Source organism: Pseudopipra pipra, chromosome 14 (genome assembly GCF_036250125.1).
Source record: "Pseudopipra pipra isolate bDixPip1 chromosome 14, bDixPip1.hap1, whole genome shotgun sequence".
Taxonomy (NCBI): Eukaryota; Metazoa; Chordata; class Aves; order Passeriformes; family Pipridae; genus Pseudopipra; species Pseudopipra pipra.
The window spans coordinates 8655787-8669750 of NC_087562.1; the positions used below are offsets into that span (position 1 = coordinate 8655787).

At 64.4% G+C, this 13964-nt stretch overlaps 4 protein-coding genes across 5 annotated transcripts; 2 read left to right on the forward strand and 2 right to left on the reverse strand.

Annotated features, from left to right (window-relative positions):
• The first annotated feature begins 1039 nt into the window (after positions 1–1039).
• Positions 1040–5482, forward strand: VPS4A (vacuolar protein sorting 4 homolog A). Its single transcript, XM_064670496.1, has 11 exons — positions 1040–1182; positions 1487–1598; positions 1689–1836; positions 1948–2009; positions 2243–2362; positions 2483–2639; positions 3312–3460; positions 3578–3659; positions 3747–3966; positions 4073–4213; positions 4570–5482. The coding sequence occupies exons 1-11, from the start codon at positions 1162–1164 to the stop codon at positions 4669–4671; spliced, it is 1314 nt and encodes a 437-aa protein (XP_064526566.1). The 5' UTR covers positions 1040–1161; the 3' UTR covers positions 4672–5482.
• Positions 5432–9468, reverse strand: COG8 (component of oligomeric golgi complex 8). Of its 2 annotated transcripts, XM_064670495.1 has the most exons (7): positions 9137–9468; positions 8612–8819; positions 7671–8489; positions 7179–7347; positions 6890–7021; positions 6156–6185; positions 5432–5741 (listed from the first exon to the last, which is right to left on the reverse strand). In XM_064670495.1, the coding sequence occupies exons 1-7, from the start codon at positions 9451–9453 to the stop codon at positions 5584–5586; spliced, it is 1833 nt and encodes a 610-aa protein (XP_064526565.1). In that variant the 5' UTR covers positions 9454–9468; the 3' UTR covers positions 5432–5583. The 2 variants fall into 2 exon arrangements, with proteins under 2 accessions (XP_064526565.1, XP_064526564.1); XM_064670494.1 differs by lacking the exons at positions 5432–5741; positions 6156–6185 and having other exon boundaries at positions 6596–7021.
• NIP7 (nucleolar pre-rRNA processing protein NIP7) lies at positions 9439–10969 on the forward strand. Its single transcript, XM_064670543.1, has 5 exons — positions 9439–9589; positions 10000–10086; positions 10173–10311; positions 10400–10540; positions 10622–10969. The coding sequence occupies exons 1-5, from the start codon at positions 9534–9536 to the stop codon at positions 10739–10741; spliced, it is 543 nt and encodes a 180-aa protein (XP_064526613.1). The 5' UTR covers positions 9439–9533; the 3' UTR covers positions 10742–10969.
• Positions 10970–11235: 266 nt separating this feature from the next.
• Positions 11236–13861, reverse strand: TMED6 (transmembrane p24 trafficking protein 6). Its single transcript, XM_064670542.1, has 4 exons — positions 13074–13861; positions 12168–12294; positions 11867–12018; positions 11236–11710 (listed from the first exon to the last, which is right to left on the reverse strand). The coding sequence occupies exons 1-4, from the start codon at positions 13269–13271 to the stop codon at positions 11486–11488; spliced, it is 702 nt and encodes a 233-aa protein (XP_064526612.1). The 5' UTR covers positions 13272–13861; the 3' UTR covers positions 11236–11485.
• Between the last annotated feature and the right edge of the window lie 103 nt (positions 13862–13964).

The following is a 13964-nucleotide window of genomic DNA, read 5'->3' on the forward strand; positions in this document are numbered from 1 at the left end:
GAGGGACAATTAATTCACGATACAGCACAGGGAGGGCAGGGTGGGCTGTGCTGGGCTAGCCAGTGCAAGGGAGACTGGGATGTACTGGACACAGTCTGGTGTGGGGCTGATGGGGAAACTAAGGATTCTCTGGGAGGGCTGGGGTGGGTGTCTTTGGGGATCCCAGGAGATCCTCTGGGGAGGATCCTGGAGGGATGGGGGGATCTCTGGGCATGCTGGGGTGGGGGCTCTTTGGGATTTCTGGGGGTGACTGGGGTGACTCTTTCAGCAGGAGCAGCTGGGGCAGTGGGGCCAGTTCAGCTCTGGGAGAGGTGGGCTCAACAGTAGCACAGGTCCGAGCAGGTGTTTGGGGTGGGGTGTATGGGTGTGTGTGTAGGTATATACACACTCTGTGTGTGTGCACAGTGTGTGGGTGTGGGGATGTGTCTGTGTTTGTGTGTGTGTGTGCAGGTCTATCCTATACACCTGGGCGCAGTGTGGGGGTGTGCACATGGGGGACACAGAGGGGGGTTACATGGGTGGAACTGCATGGTGGGTATGTACACACACACACATGAACACACACAGAGTGTGTGTATAGGGGTGTGTACATGAGTGTGAACATGTCCACACGCACTCTGAGTGTTTGGGATGGGGGTGTTTGTGGGTGCGTCTGTGGGTGCCCATACATGGGGAGGGTGTGTGAGAATGTCCAGGTGTCTGTGTGTGTTTGTGTGCGTGCGTGTCTGTGAGTACACACACACGCACAGAGTTTTGGGGGGTGTCTGTGGGCGCACACACACACGAACATGCATGCGCACACGTGAACCCAGACACACATGAACACATGCACATGCACACATGAAGACGCACGAACAAACGCACACAACCCCCCCAACACACCCCTACACCCGCTATGAGGGCGGATGCGCGCGCACGCGGGTGCTCGGTGGGCGGGCCTGCACGAGGCCACGCCCCCACATGGGTGTGTCACATGCTAGGTGGGCGGGGTTATGCGGTACCACGCCCCGTGATGGGCGGGGCCGGCGGGGTGCGCAGTGCCGGGCGGGGCCGGCAGAGGGCGCGGGGCAGGGCGGGGCCGGCAGGGGGCGCAGGCGCAGTCGGTGCAGCCGCCGCCGCCGCCGTTCCGGAGCCGCCGGAGCGGCCGCACCGGGCGATGCGATGACAACGTCCACCCTGCAGGTACCGACCGGCCACGGGACTCCGCCCGCGCCGCCCTCGCGCGCCCCCGCGCCGGGCCTCTGCACGCCACGGCTGACGGGCCGCAGCGGGCCCGGCGCCGTGCTGGCCGGAGATAGGCCTCACCCCGCCCCGGTCCTGGGCCCTGCCGGAGCTGCCTCGTCCTGCCGAGAGCCGGTGCCGGCGCGGCGAGAAGGGTGCGGGGCGCTTCGGAAGGGCCTGGGTGCGGACGGGCCCGGCCCGGTGCTGGTGGTGGGGAGGGGCTCCCCGGCCCGCCCCCGGTGCTCACGGCGCTGCTCCCCCGCAGAAAGCCATCGACCTGGTCACCAAAGCCACCGAGGAGGACAAGGCCAAGAACTACGAGGAGGCGCTGCGGCTGTACCAGCACGCCGTGGAGTACTTCCTACACGCCATCAAATGTGAGACCGGCCGCGGGGGCGGGGGGCTCCGGGGACGCCGGTGCTCGAGGGGCTCCGGGGGCTCACGGTGACGCCTGGGGGTCCCTGCAGATGAGGCTCACAGTGACAAGGCCAAGGAGAGCATCCGAGCTAAGTGTGTGCAGTACCTGGACCGGGCAGAGAAGCTGAAGGAGTACCTTCGCAGCAAGGACAGGCACGGAAAGAGACCGGTCAAGGAGGCCCAGAATGACAACAAGGGGTGCGTGAGGGGCTGGGGGGTGAGGGACCCCCTGCACGGCCACGGAGCTGGCAGGGCCCTGCTGCCACACCAGGGCCCGTCCCACTCCTGATCCTTGTCTCTTGTCCCTAGGAGTGACAGTGACAGCGAGGGTGAGAACCCCGAGAAGAAGAAGCTTCAGGAGCAGCTGATGGGTGAGGGGCCACACTGGGCTCGACCTGCTGGGGTTGAGGAGGGAATCCCTGATGGCCACCACAGGGGTGGCTGTGGGAAGGGGAGCAGGTGTGGGACTGTGTTCCAGGGGTGTGTTGCTGCAGTCTGGCCACCCCCAAATCGGTTGGTGTGCCCAGGGGAGGGGTGGGGAGGGGTGGGGCCTCTGGCTCTGCCAGCTCTGGGTGCCTGTGTGAGCAGAGCTGCCCCCTCACAGGTGCCATCATGATGGAGAAGCCCAATGTGCGGTGGAGTGACGTGGCCGGACTGGAGGGAGCCAAGGAAGCCCTGAAGGAGGCTGTGATCCTGCCCATCAAGTTCCCACACCTGTTCACAGGTGAGACTGTGGCAGTGGGGAGGGGCCATGCAGGAGCTGACACCCCCCCCCCTCCCCGGGTGATCCCAGTGTGGATCCAGGTGCGGGGATGGGGTGTCCTGAGGCCAGGCTCTGCTGCAGGGAAGCGCACGCCCTGGCGCGGGATCCTGCTCTTTGGGCCGCCCGGCACTGGCAAGTCCTACCTGGCCAAGGCTGTGGCCACCGAGGCCAACAACTCCACCTTCTTCTCCGTGTCATCCTCTGACCTGATGTCTAAGTGGCTGGGGGAGAGCGAGAAGTAAGTTGGCAGCGGGGACGTGGGGCTGAGGCTGGCTCCAGGCTGGTCTGGGCCAGGGCAGGAACCACCAGCATCAGTGAACCCCAGTAACAGGGCTGTTTAAGAAGTGTTGGGAGCTGGTTCCTCCAGAGGCAAACTCTGAACAAAGCAGTCCTATTTGAGGGGTCTCTATCCCCTCACAGCCTGTGCCCCCCATCTTCACACACCTCTCAGTCCAACAGCGATTTGTGGGCTGGGGTCTTCTAAGACATCATTGGACTCTCCATTCTCATCCTCTAGCTTGGGGCAGTCTTGGGGCCCTCCAGGGTCTCAGCCATATCTGAAAGTTTCCCACCTGTCTGTTTCCTCCCCTGCTCAGCCATCCATGCTTAGAGTTCATGTACAGTTCACCTACACCAAACATTGGGCAGGGGCCACTCCTGCCAAGCCGTGACCAAATTACAATTAAACTTCGCTCTACACAATTAATTTCTAATATCCTATATTTATACTTACTTTTAATCCTGAGCAGGTTCCCAGGGGAGAGCAGAGCCCCTTGAGGGGCTGTGCCTCACTGCCAGTGCAGGGTTTTCAGGGCAGGAGGAACATGGGGCTCTCACCCTGGGGCTGCCATGGGTGCTGGACGCTGGGGAGGGTCCCTGCGTGGGGACCCATCCCCTGCTTTGTTCCCAGGCTGGTGAAGAACCTGTTTGAGCTGGCAAGGCAGCACAAGCCCTCTATCATCTTCATCGATGAGGTGGACTCGCTGTGTGGCTCCCGCAACGAGAACGAGAGCGAGGCAGCCCGGCGCATCAAGACCGAGTTCCTGGTGCAGATGCAGGGTGGGTGGAGTCCTGGGATGGGGGTCCTGGGAGGGTGGTGGGGGTAGCAAGATGGGGCTAGCAGAAGCTGGGGATTCAGAGAACCCCTGGGGATTATTCTGAGTCATCTGCCTGCAGGTGTGGGGAACAGCAGCGATGGGATCCTGGTGCTGGGTGCCACCAACATCCCCTGGGTGCTGGACTCAGCCATCAGGAGAAGGTGAGCAGGACATGCAGCTCCCAACCCCCGAGCTCCTGGCAGGGCTGGCACGGGCTCACAGTGGGGCTCACAACCCCCTCCCCCCAGGTTTGAGAAGCGAATCTACATCCCACTGCCCGAGGAGGCAGCGCGGGCCCAGATGTTCAGGCTGCACCTGGGCAACACCCCGCACTCCCTGAAGGACGCCGACATCCTGGAGCTCGCCCGCAAGACCGATGGCTACTCGGGGGCCGACATCAGCATCATCGTGCGGGACGCCCTCATGCAGCCTGTGCGCAAGGTGCAGTCGGCCACGCACTTCAAGAAGGTGAACAGGGCTGCTCTGCTCCGGGGGGGGGTCCCCAAGGTGGGGTGGGCCCCGCGGCTGCTGTCCTGCCCTGAGCACTGTCCCAACTGCCTGTGGCTCTGCGCAGGTCCGTGGCCCCTCCCGCACCACCCCCGGTGTCCTCGTGGATGATCTCCTGACGCCATGCTCGCCTGGTGACCCTGGGGCCACCGAGATGACCTGGATGGAGGTGCCCAGTGACAAGCTGATGGAGCCCATTGTCTGCATGGTGAGTGTCAGCTCTGGGATGTGGGACTGGGCACCTGCCCAGCCTGGCACAACAGTGTTGTGGCTCAGGCCCAACCAGTTCCCTGTTCCTCCTCCAGGCCAAGGGCTAGGCAGTGCTGTGGCTCCTGGCAGTGGGCACAGGCCCCCAGTCTACCCCCTTGTGGTGCTGAGCTCCCCAAAGAGAGCTGGGTACCAGGAAGGGGCCTTGGGTCCTCCAGGCAGCTCCCACCTGCAGAGCCAGTGCTGCTGCCATGAGGCAAAGGTGCCAGCATGGGCAGAGCTGCCCCACTGCCATGGCGGGGGAGTCCCTACCAGTGCCCCTGGTCTGACCTGTGTGCCCCCCTACCTGTGTTGCAGTCGGACATGCTGCGCTCGCTGGCCACCACCCGCCCCACTGTCAACGCCGAGGATCTCCTCAAGGTGAAGAAATTCACAGAGGACTTTGGACAGGAAGGTTGAGGGGGGCATGGGGGGGTGTGGGGTTGGGGCGGCCATGGGCCCTGCTCTGCCCCCCCTCCCCGGGTGTGCCAAACCGACTCATCTTCGCTCACTCCCTCCCATCGCACTGCAGCACCCAGCGGGTGCAGGGACACAGCCCGGGGGGCTCACACTACGGGGTGGGGGTCTGAGCATGGCCTGGGCAGCTGGGTGCCCCTCTGGCTGCGCTCCACTCTTCTTCTTGCTCTTTTTTATTTTTTAAATTAATGCTGCTTTGGGTTTCGTCTCGTTTATATGAAAATAAAAACAATCCAAAAGCTTCAGCCAGCACCCAGATGCTCCCCAAGGCTCTGCCCACACCGGGGTCCCAGCCCAGCCCCCCACCCCCAAAATGCACTGCCCCAGGGCCAAGGTCTCTGCCTGTCCCCAGGGGTGTGTGGGGCTCCCCATGCTCCAGCCATCCTAGACAGGGATTTGTGCCTACAGCAGGGGCTGTTTGGAGCAGCCCACCAGCCAGTAACACCGAGCCAGCCACCCATGTCCCCAAGGGCTCCCCTCAGCCCCACTGACCCCCTAGCCCCACCCATGCTGTGCCCATGTGCCCCAAAGAAGCCCCAGAAGGGAGAGATTCCCTCACCTTTCCCCAGCACGGCCATGGCAGCAGGCTGTTCCTAGACCCATGAAGTGATTTCCAGTGCCCAGGGGAGCATGGGCTGGACCCCCCAGTTGCCCCCCACCATGAGCCTAGGGTGCTGGTGGGCAGGAAGGGCCAGAGCCACACTGAGGCCACAGGTCTGTATTGGCTGCAATAAACCTGAGTGGGAGCCCCTGGTCAGTGGCTCCGTGATGGTTCTTTCTCCAGGGTTAGAGAGGGCCCACTGCACAGAGGGGCCCCGGGCACAGAGGGGGCAGCTGGGGGTGGGCACAGTAGGGTCAGTCCATGAATTCCATCCAGCCCACGTTGGTGAAGGTGCGGGGGTCCATGCGGTCAATGTAGAGGATCCCGTCCAGGTGGTCCATCTCGTGCTGTACGATGCGGGCAGCCCAGCCCACGGCCTCCCAGCTCACCGGCACCCCGAGCTCGTCCATGCCTGCTGCCAGGGGAACTTGTTGGGGAGCTGAGGGGACTGGGGGGGGGTGTGATTGGGGGGCCAAAAAGGGGAACCCGTGTGAGAGTAGGGGACTTGTGTGAAATTGGAGGAACCCATGAGAGAATGGGGAGATTGTGTGGGAATGGGGGGACCATGTGAGAGTGGGGTATATCCCCAAGGGGGACCCGTGAGAGTGTGGGGGGACATGTGACAGAATGGGGGCCCATGGTGGGTGGAAGTGGCAGATGTGGGGTCCCACCCGGGACAGGGCAGGGCAGTACCCCGGTGCAGGGAGGGTCGGTCCGTACCGGAGACGTGGACGGCCCAGTGCCGCGGGACGTAGGCGGAGAAGCCGTGGATGCTGGCGCAGCCCTCGGGGGCGGTGACGAGGCGGGTGTCGAGGACACGGAGCGCGGGGTTGACGAGCAGGCGGAGCGGGAAGGGCTCGATGCGGTGTGCGCGGCGCAGCGCCGCCGGGTACTGCGCGCAGCGGTCGGGCCGCAGCTCGGCGGCGAACACCCGCAGCGGCACCCCGAGCTGCGGGGCGCTCAGCCCCAGGCACGGCCGGCCCCGCAGCCCCGCCGCCAGCGCCGCCGCCAGCCGCCGCAGCTCGGGGCCGCCCAGCTGCTCCGGGGCCACGGCGGCGGCGGCGCCGCGCAGCACCGGGGCTCCCACCTGCACCGGCGCGGCGAAGGGCGGCACGGGCGGGCCCAGCACCCGCCGCCGCAGCGCCCGCCAGTACGAGCGCTCCCGCCGGGCCCAGCCCGCCGCGTCCCCGTCCCCGCACCCGCGGCACGGGGGAACCGGGAGGGCCGGGCGGGCCCGTCCCACCGCCCGTCCCAGCGCCGCCGCCATCGAGTACCGGGTGCGCGCGCACCGGAGGCGGGACAGCGCCCCCTGGCGGCCCCGGTGCAAACAGGAAACAGGGAGGGTGTGCTCGGTGCGGGGGGGGGGTGTGCCCCGTGCGTGGGGGTGCCGCAGGCAGGGGACGGGCTGGGCTGGGGGACAGGTCACTGCCACAGGGAGACACGGCCCGGCCGCGCCGCTCCCCGACTACCCCGTGGCCACCGGGTCACCTGGCAGCACAGCCCCTTCGGGGGGGCTCTCCGGGGGCTCGGTGGGCACGGCCGCGATTTCCCCTTCCGGGCACAGGGTGGTCTCCTGGGCTGGCTCCTCCTCGCCTGGTGCCGGTGGAAGCAGGAAAGCCAGCGGCTCCCTGAGTGTGGCCACGTCGATGCGGCCCAGGCGGCCGAAACGCTGCAGCTGGGTGGGGGGGATGCCTGGGAGAGGGGAGAGTGGGGTCAGGGGGGGTTGCAGGCAACGGGACCCCTATAGAGGAGCAGCAGCAGGGCAGGGCCCACTGAATGTTGCAGGGGAAAACCATGGATGGGAGCAGAGCTACCACCCCATAATGAAAACCAAAGCCCAGGATCTCACCCAGTGCCTGTGCGATCTGTGATGGAGGGAAAAGCACTTGGAGGCAGCGGTTCAGGTAAGGCAGCAGGTCCTCCAGGAAGGCCGTGCAGAACTGGGCAAAGAGCTCCTGCTCCCGCCCACTGAAAGCCGCCTCCTCCGCACGGTGGAAGGCCAGGATGGTTTTGGTCACCTGGGGAGAGAGGCAAAGGTGGCACCTGGGAGTGACAGTGGCTGAACATGAGCCCAGGTGGGCAAGAAGGACAACGGCACCTGGATTGTACCAGCCACAGTGTGGCAGGACCAGCGCAGTGCCTGTCCCCTGTGCTGGCTCTAGGGGGGTTTTAAAAGCCATGTGGATGTGGCACCTGGGGACATGGGTTAGTGGTGGCCTTGGCAGTGCTGGGGGAATGGCTGGATTCGATGATCTCAGAGGCTTTTCCAACCCACTCAGGCCAGGACAAACGCATCCCGTGTTCTCCCAGCACAAGTCCCAGCACCATCCCCCAGACTCACCTCCCCAAGGGCACTGTCCAGGCAGGCAGTGACATCCTGTGCCAGGGCGATGGGGCAGCAGAGCCGCAGGTCGTTGAAGGCAACGAGGAGGCCGTTGAGGAAGCAGGCAAGGGGAGGAAAGTCCAGCAGCACCATGGGGGGCTGCAGCGTCCCAGGCTGGGCTGTGGGCACCAGCACTGCCGCGCCACCCCCCAGCACGGCTGGCGCTGAGATCAGTGTGTAGGAATTCATCTCCTCTCGGAATTTCTCCACCGCCTCCTCCACTGCCTTCCTAAAGGTATCTGCAGCCACACGCTGGAAGAGGGGGGCCAGCTGCCCGCGGAAATCCGCGCCCACTCTGCTGAAGGACAGCCCGAAGTACATGCACTGCCCCAGCAGCGAGTCCAGCCGGCTGCCCACCCCACGGTCCAGGTCGCGCTCCAGTGTCTGCAGGAACTCAGAGACCTTCTGGAGCACCCAGCCGTGGAAGATGGCCCCCTCGGCAGGCACCATGCCCTCAGCCGGCACCAACGGCTCCTCATCCGAGAAGATGGCGCGGTACTGGGTGATGATGTCGAAGAGGTGCACCCGGCAGGCCTCGATGGTCTTGGTGATGTGCACGTAGGGGTCGTGGTCGGGGATGGAGGCCTGGATGGAGCGCAGCCACGCGTCACGCGCCTGCAGGAACTTGACGCGCAGCTCAGCCTCGGTGAGCACGTCCATGCGCCGCAGGAAGCCGATGACGCGCAGGCAGGCCGGCAGCGGGATGTTGGTGCGGAGCTGCTGGATCAGCTGGTTCAGCATCAGCTGGGCAGACTGGCGCACCTCCTCCACGATGCCCTGCAGAGGGAGAGAGCACTCAGGGGGCACTGGTTTAGGGCAGAGTAGGGCTCACGTGGACCTTGGGGCAGAGACAGCACAGGGCTCACCTGAATTATGGGGCAAGTCAGACTAGGGCTTACCTGGATCACGGGGATGCTGCTGTGCTTCCTCTCCAGCCGGCGCACGTAGGCCGCAAGCTCCAGTGCCTCCTCGTAGTAGCCATTGCGGACACAGGTGTCCATGAGCTGCGGGATCTCCAGGATCTCCAGGATCTCCGTGTGCCGGTTCAGGGTCAGGCTGTTCATCCGCCGGCTGCAGGCGATCGCCTCAGCATCACGCATGAAGGTCCTGGGGGTTGACACGGCATCAGCAGGAGGGTCCTCCCTGCACCGGGTGGACTTCGGGACTCTCCCACCCACACCGGCTGCTCCCAGAGCTGCCCAGGAGCCCCCCAGCACTGCCTCCAGCCCAGCCTAGTCCCGGTCCTTACTGAGCTCAGCACGGGACCCCTCGCAGCCCCCAGCCCACCCTCCCCTGCCCAGGGCCGCTCCTGCTCTCGCAGACCCTGCCCCAGCCTCATCCCATCCCTGCTCCCTCCTGTCCCCGTTTCCACCCGCGCCTTCCCCGCCACGGTTCCCCCGTCCCCCCCGATGCCCGTCCCGCACCGGCAGGCGTCCTGCAGCGCGGGCAGCCGCTCCAGCAGGCTGCCGAGGCGGCTCTCGATGCCGCCGAAGCCGCGGCCGGCGCGGCCGGTGCACTCCGCGGAGCGGATGAAGGCGCGGTAGTGCTCGAAGGCGAGGCGGCGCGTCTCGGCCCCGACCCGCTCCCGCTCCGCCGCGAGCCGCGCCGGCTCCCGGCCCAGCTCCGCCAGCCCCAGCGCCGCCAGCTCCGACACGTAGGCGGCGAGCTCGGGGCCGGCGGGCCCCGCGGCCGGGCCGCGCAGCCAGGCCAGCAGCCGCGCCTCCTCCGCCGCCGCCGCCATCGCCGCCGGCCCCGCCGCGTCACCGCCGGTTCCGGGCACGGCCCTTCCGGTCCCGCGGCCCCGCGTGCGCCCGGCGGGAGATGCGGCCGCTCACGGAGGCGGAGACGCGAGCGGTGTTCGAGAAGCTCGGGAAATAGTGAGGGGCCGGGACACCGGGAGGAGTGGACCGGGGAGGGACTGGGAGGGATGGGCCGCTGGGACCGGGAGCGGCACGGGGACCGGGAGGGATGGGTTGGCTCGACCCGGGGACCGGGAGGGCTGGGCCCGTGACCGGGCTCGGGGACGGGATGGACACCGGCGGGGACCGAGGAGGGGATGGGCACCGGGGATCGGGCGGGACCAGGCACCGAAAGGGGATGGGGATCAGGTGGGATGGGTACAGGGGACCGGAGGGGATGAGAGAGGCGGGACCTGCACTGGCCTGGGGACCGGGAGGCCTGGAACCTGGGAGGGCCGGGCACGAGGAGGGAACGGGCACCGGGGACCGGAGGGGCCGTGGCAGAAGGGGCCGGGGTCGGGCCGTGCTCATGGGGTCTGTCCCCGCAGCATCGGTGAGAACATCCAGTTGCTGGTGGACCGGCCCGATGGCACCTACTGCTTTCGCCTGCACCGGGACCGCGTGTACTACCTCAGGTGAGCCCCGGGGGCGCGGGGGGCTCTGGGGCAGCCTGCGCGGGGCGGCGGCCCCGCAGCCCCCCAGCACTGCCCTGCTCCCGCAGTGAGAAGTTGCTGAAGCTGGCGGCCAGCATCCCTCGGGACAGCCTGGTAGCCCCGGGCACCTGCTTCGGGAAGTTCACCAAGTCCCAGAAGTTCCGGCTCAGTGTCACGGCCCTGGACTTCCTTGCGCCCTACGCCAAGGTGGGACACAGCCCCCCCAGCCACCCCCAGCCCGTGCCAGCACCCCCCAGCAGCCCCCAACCCCTCACCACTCTGCCCTCTCTTACAGTTCAAGGTGTGGGTGAAGCCTGGCTCAGAGCAGTCCTTCCTCTATGGGAACCACGTGCTGAAGTCGGGGCTGGGCCGCATCACGGAGAACACGGCGCAGTACCAGGGCGTGGTGGTGTATTCCATGGCCGACGTCCCGCTGGTGAGCGCCCAGGGCCTGCCACAGCTGTGGGGTGGGTACAGGGTGGGAGAAGTCCCTCTCACCCCCCCTTCATCCCACCAGGGCTTTGGGGTGGCTGCCAAGTCCACGCAGGAGTGCCGGAAGGTGGATCCCTTGGCCATCGTGGTGTTCCACCAAGCCGATGTCGGAGAGTATGTGCGGAACGAGGACACGCTGACCTAAGGGATTCCAGGGACCTGAAGGGACCTGCATGCCCTGCAAGTGTTCCTGAGCAGAATGGACCTTGTCCTGGACTGTGGGTGTGGGAAGCCACAGGGAGCCCACCCCAAATGGGATGGAGAGGGAGGGAGCTGCCAGTACACAGCCCCACAGCCCTGGGGGGGCTGCTGCCAGCATGGCGGAAGGTGCCTCTGCACCAGCCTTGTCACATAAAGCCTCTTCCTTTTCCTAGTGCCTGTTGTCTGGTGCGGAGCCTCAGGGGGTTCAGCCTTTGCCCCTCCTGCGGTTCTCTGTTCTCCTGGGGCAGGCACAGTGCACTGGGATGCAATTCCAGAGAGGGGAACCAACATGTTTGGGGGATGGATGAGGCCAGGGGGAATCTCAGGAGGAAGCTTACAGTCCTGGGCTGAGGTTCAGGGAGGGGGAGATGGGCAGGCCACTGCCCCTGGGCTCACAGAAGCTGGACAGCAGCAACAGACAGTGATCGTTTCCCAGAATGTGCCAGAGGTTCCTTTATTGGGAGTCTGGTAGAAAAGGCCCAGTGGGACACTAATGATGGGCAGGGATGTGACAAACACTTCTCCCACACAAAGTTCAGGTGACAGTGTGATGCTTGGCTTCTCTGGGGATGATTTCAGGGGTAGAGCTGGAGGCAGGAGTGGAGCTCTTCCTGGAAGCAGGATCTGGCCTTTCCTCCCACTCCACAGCGGGGTCACCAGGCACTGGCAGCCACAGCCCTGCCCTGTTCTAGCACTTCTGGCTGCCAGAGGTTTGTGCATGGAAGAGGCGCTTGAGGAAGTAGAGCTGCAGCACCCCGGAGAGGATGATGACACAGCTCTGGGCCATCGACCACCAGTTGACGTAGTTGTAGTTGGACTCCAGAAGGAAGGAGTCAGCCCCTTTCCGCATCCGGGCAAAGTTGTAGAAACGCCACATGTGGAAGGTGTGGATCTGCAGCCTCTGGATGCTGATCTGCAGGAGAGGCAGAGCTGTGCTTGGAGCTGCCTGCTGGACTCAGTGCTGCATTCAGCAGCAGCTCAGCCAGAGCAAACGCCCTTCTCAGTCCCCTGGGCAGGATGTGCCCATCCCCCCTGTCCTGGGACACCCCGTGGCCACCCTGACCCTCACCTTGATTGCCTCCAGCGTGTCATTCAGCTCCTTCTTCTCCACAGGCTGCTTGTGTTCCATGTTGAAGTCATCGTAGTAGACACCGAAGTTGAGATACACCTGCATGAAGCCAAAGTGGTTTTGCTGGTTGTCCAGGCACAGCTCGTAGAAACCTGCAGAGAGAAATGAGGGTTGTTGGTCCATGGGTAGAAGGGCACCAGGCAGACACATCCCCGGTGCTCGACCCTCATCCATCCCATCTGGGAGCAATCGGCACTCAGGAAGGCTCGGAGCTGCTGCAGGGGCCAGGGCAGGGGGGAACCTGTGTCCTTGGTGAGGAAGTTGATCTGCCCTCGCACGTCCTGGGAGGCTCCAAGCTGGAAGCCATTGGGGTCACTCGCCGTGACCAAGATGTTCCTGCTGTTGCCAATCCCCGTTGCCCGCTGGACCTGGAGGCAGAGAACACCCGAAGGGAATTTGTGGGCCACTGGTGTGTTGGGGATAGAGCTGTGCTGAGCCCCAAGGCTGTGTTCCTGGGGGGCTGCTCTGCCAAGTGCAGAGCCGAGGAGAAGGTGCCAGCTCCAGGCACAGCCATGCCCTGGCTCTCCTTCAGCCAACCCAGTGTAAACAGGAGATAAAAGGGCTGGAGTTTCCCTGCAGGAAGGGGACAGAGCATGGGGACACACTGTGCTGGGACTTTCAGCTATGCCACAGTGTCCAGCCAGACAGCGAAGGGCAGAGCTCCCCACAGTGCCAGGACACCACACAACTCTCTGCGAGTGAGCTTAGGGTGCTCAGGCACCATGTCCAGAGCTCCCAGCACCACTTTGTGGTTTTAAACCAGCTATTCAAAAAAATGCATGGGATTGATAATGGATAGAGATTAGATTAGATATTGGGAAGAAATTATTCCCTGTGAGGATGGTGAGGCCTTGGCAGGCCAAAGGCTGCCCAAAGAAGCTGTGGCTGCCCTATCCTTGGAAGTGTCCAAGATCAGGTTGGACAGGGCTTGGAGCAACCTTATCTAGTGGAAGGTGTCACTGCCCATGGCATGGGGTGGAATGGGATGAGCTTTAAGGTCCCTTCCCACCCAGACTGTTCCATGATATTGCATAGAAAAGGCACAGCCCTGAGGGGTGGTGTGCCACAGCACCTGCTACATGCGACTGATCCAGCACAGCCATTCCCTATGTCAGCAGCTTTCCAGGACACATCTCCCAACACTCACCTCGTAGCTGAAGAAGAAGTTGCCGCCGTGGTGTGAGAACTGCCAGAAGCACTCCACGGTGCCGCCGGGGATGACGACGGCGAAGTCGTAGCGATCGGCCCCACGGAACAGCGGCTCTGGGCTGGACCCGCTCAGGGGCTCCGTGCGGGGGCAGCCGGCAGGGCCTGGCAGCACCAAGAGCAGCAGCAGCAGCAGCATCCTCCTGCTCCTTGGGCTCTGTCGCTCCTGCCGGGCAGGGCAGAGGAGGACGAGGTGGCTGGGGGGTAATCATTAACTGCTTCACAGCACCAGGAGGAGCACGGCACAGGCTCCATGGCTCAAGGTGATTCTGGTGTGGAGCAGGAGCTCTGGGACACCCTCTGCTGCCGAGGGCCCAGCCTGGAGAAGGGCATAACGGGTCACAGCTCCTTCCAATAGGGCACAACCAACTGGCATTGCCTCACATGGGCCATTACTGGCCCACATTGAGCCTCTCTGCCCCCGTGCTCCTGCTGCCCAGGGCTGCTCCAGCCCCAGGGAAAGGATTTACAGGCAGAAAGAGAGGGAAATGCATGGCCACAGCAGAGGGACAAGGGACACTCTGTGCAGCACCTGTGGCTGAAGGACAGAGGGGGAAGCAGGTGTTCCCAGACAGAGTTCTCCCAGCCATGGCTCTGCTGGAACATAGACAGAGAATCCTAAAACTAAGTTTAGGAAATGCCCCTCTATCTCCCCTGCCCTTACTCCACAGAAATCTAAGCCAGAAACTCCTGTTTCTCACCACCTACACCTACAGGACAGTGCTGCTCCTGCCCCAACACTCCCAGAGGGGAAAAAGGAGCCCCACATTCCTAGGGCAGTCCATGCCCCATACTGCTGCATTTCCACCCACAAGATACAAATTTACTTTTT

Excerpts from the sequence above, each read along its gene's own strand:
- VPS4A (XM_064670496.1), top strand. The coding sequence starts at position 1,162 with ATGACAACGTCCACCCTGCAG. Across the intron at positions 2,010-2,242 it reads GCTTCAGGAGCAGCTGATGG|GTGCCATCATGATGGAGAAG; the intron begins GTGAGGGGCCAC and ends GCCCCCTCACAG. Across the intron at positions 3,660-3,746 it reads GACTCAGCCATCAGGAGAAG|GTTTGAGAAGCGAATCTACA; the intron begins GTGAGCAGGACA and ends CCCTCCCCCCAG.
- TMED6 (XM_064670542.1), bottom strand. The coding sequence starts at position 13,271 with ATGCTGCTGCTGCTGCTGCTCTTGGTGCTGCCAGGCCCTGCCGGCTGC. Across the intron at positions 12,019-12,167 it reads CTTCCTCACCAAGGACACAG|GTTTCTACGAGCTGTGCCTG; the intron begins GTTCCCCCCTGC and ends TTCTCTCTGCAG. Across the intron at positions 11,711-11,866 it reads ACACGCTGGAGGCAATCAAG|ATCAGCATCCAGAGGCTGCA; the intron begins GTGAGGGTCAGG and ends CCTCTCCTGCAG.
- COG8 (XM_064670495.1), bottom strand. The coding sequence starts at position 9,453 with ATGGCGGCGGCGGCGGAGGAGGCGCGGCTGCTGGCCTGGCTGCGCGGC. Across the intron at positions 7,022-7,178 it reads ACAGATCGCACAGGCACTGG|GCATCCCCCCCACCCAGCTG; the intron begins GTGAGATCCTGG and ends CCCCTCTCCCAG. Across the intron at positions 5,742-6,155 it reads TCCGCCTGCTCGTCAACCCC|GCATGGACGAGCTCGGGGTG; the intron begins GCGCTCCGTGTC and ends CCCTGGCAGCAG.
- NIP7 (XM_064670543.1), top strand. The coding sequence starts at position 9,534 with ATGCGGCCGCTCACGGAGGCGGAGACGCGAGCGGTGTTCGAGAAGCTC. Across the intron at positions 9,590-9,999 it reads TTCGAGAAGCTCGGGAAATA|CATCGGTGAGAACATCCAGT; the intron begins GTGAGGGGCCGG and ends CTGTCCCCGCAG. Across the intron at positions 10,541-10,621 it reads CCATGGCCGACGTCCCGCTG|GGCTTTGGGGTGGCTGCCAA; the intron begins GTGAGCGCCCAG and ends TCATCCCACCAG.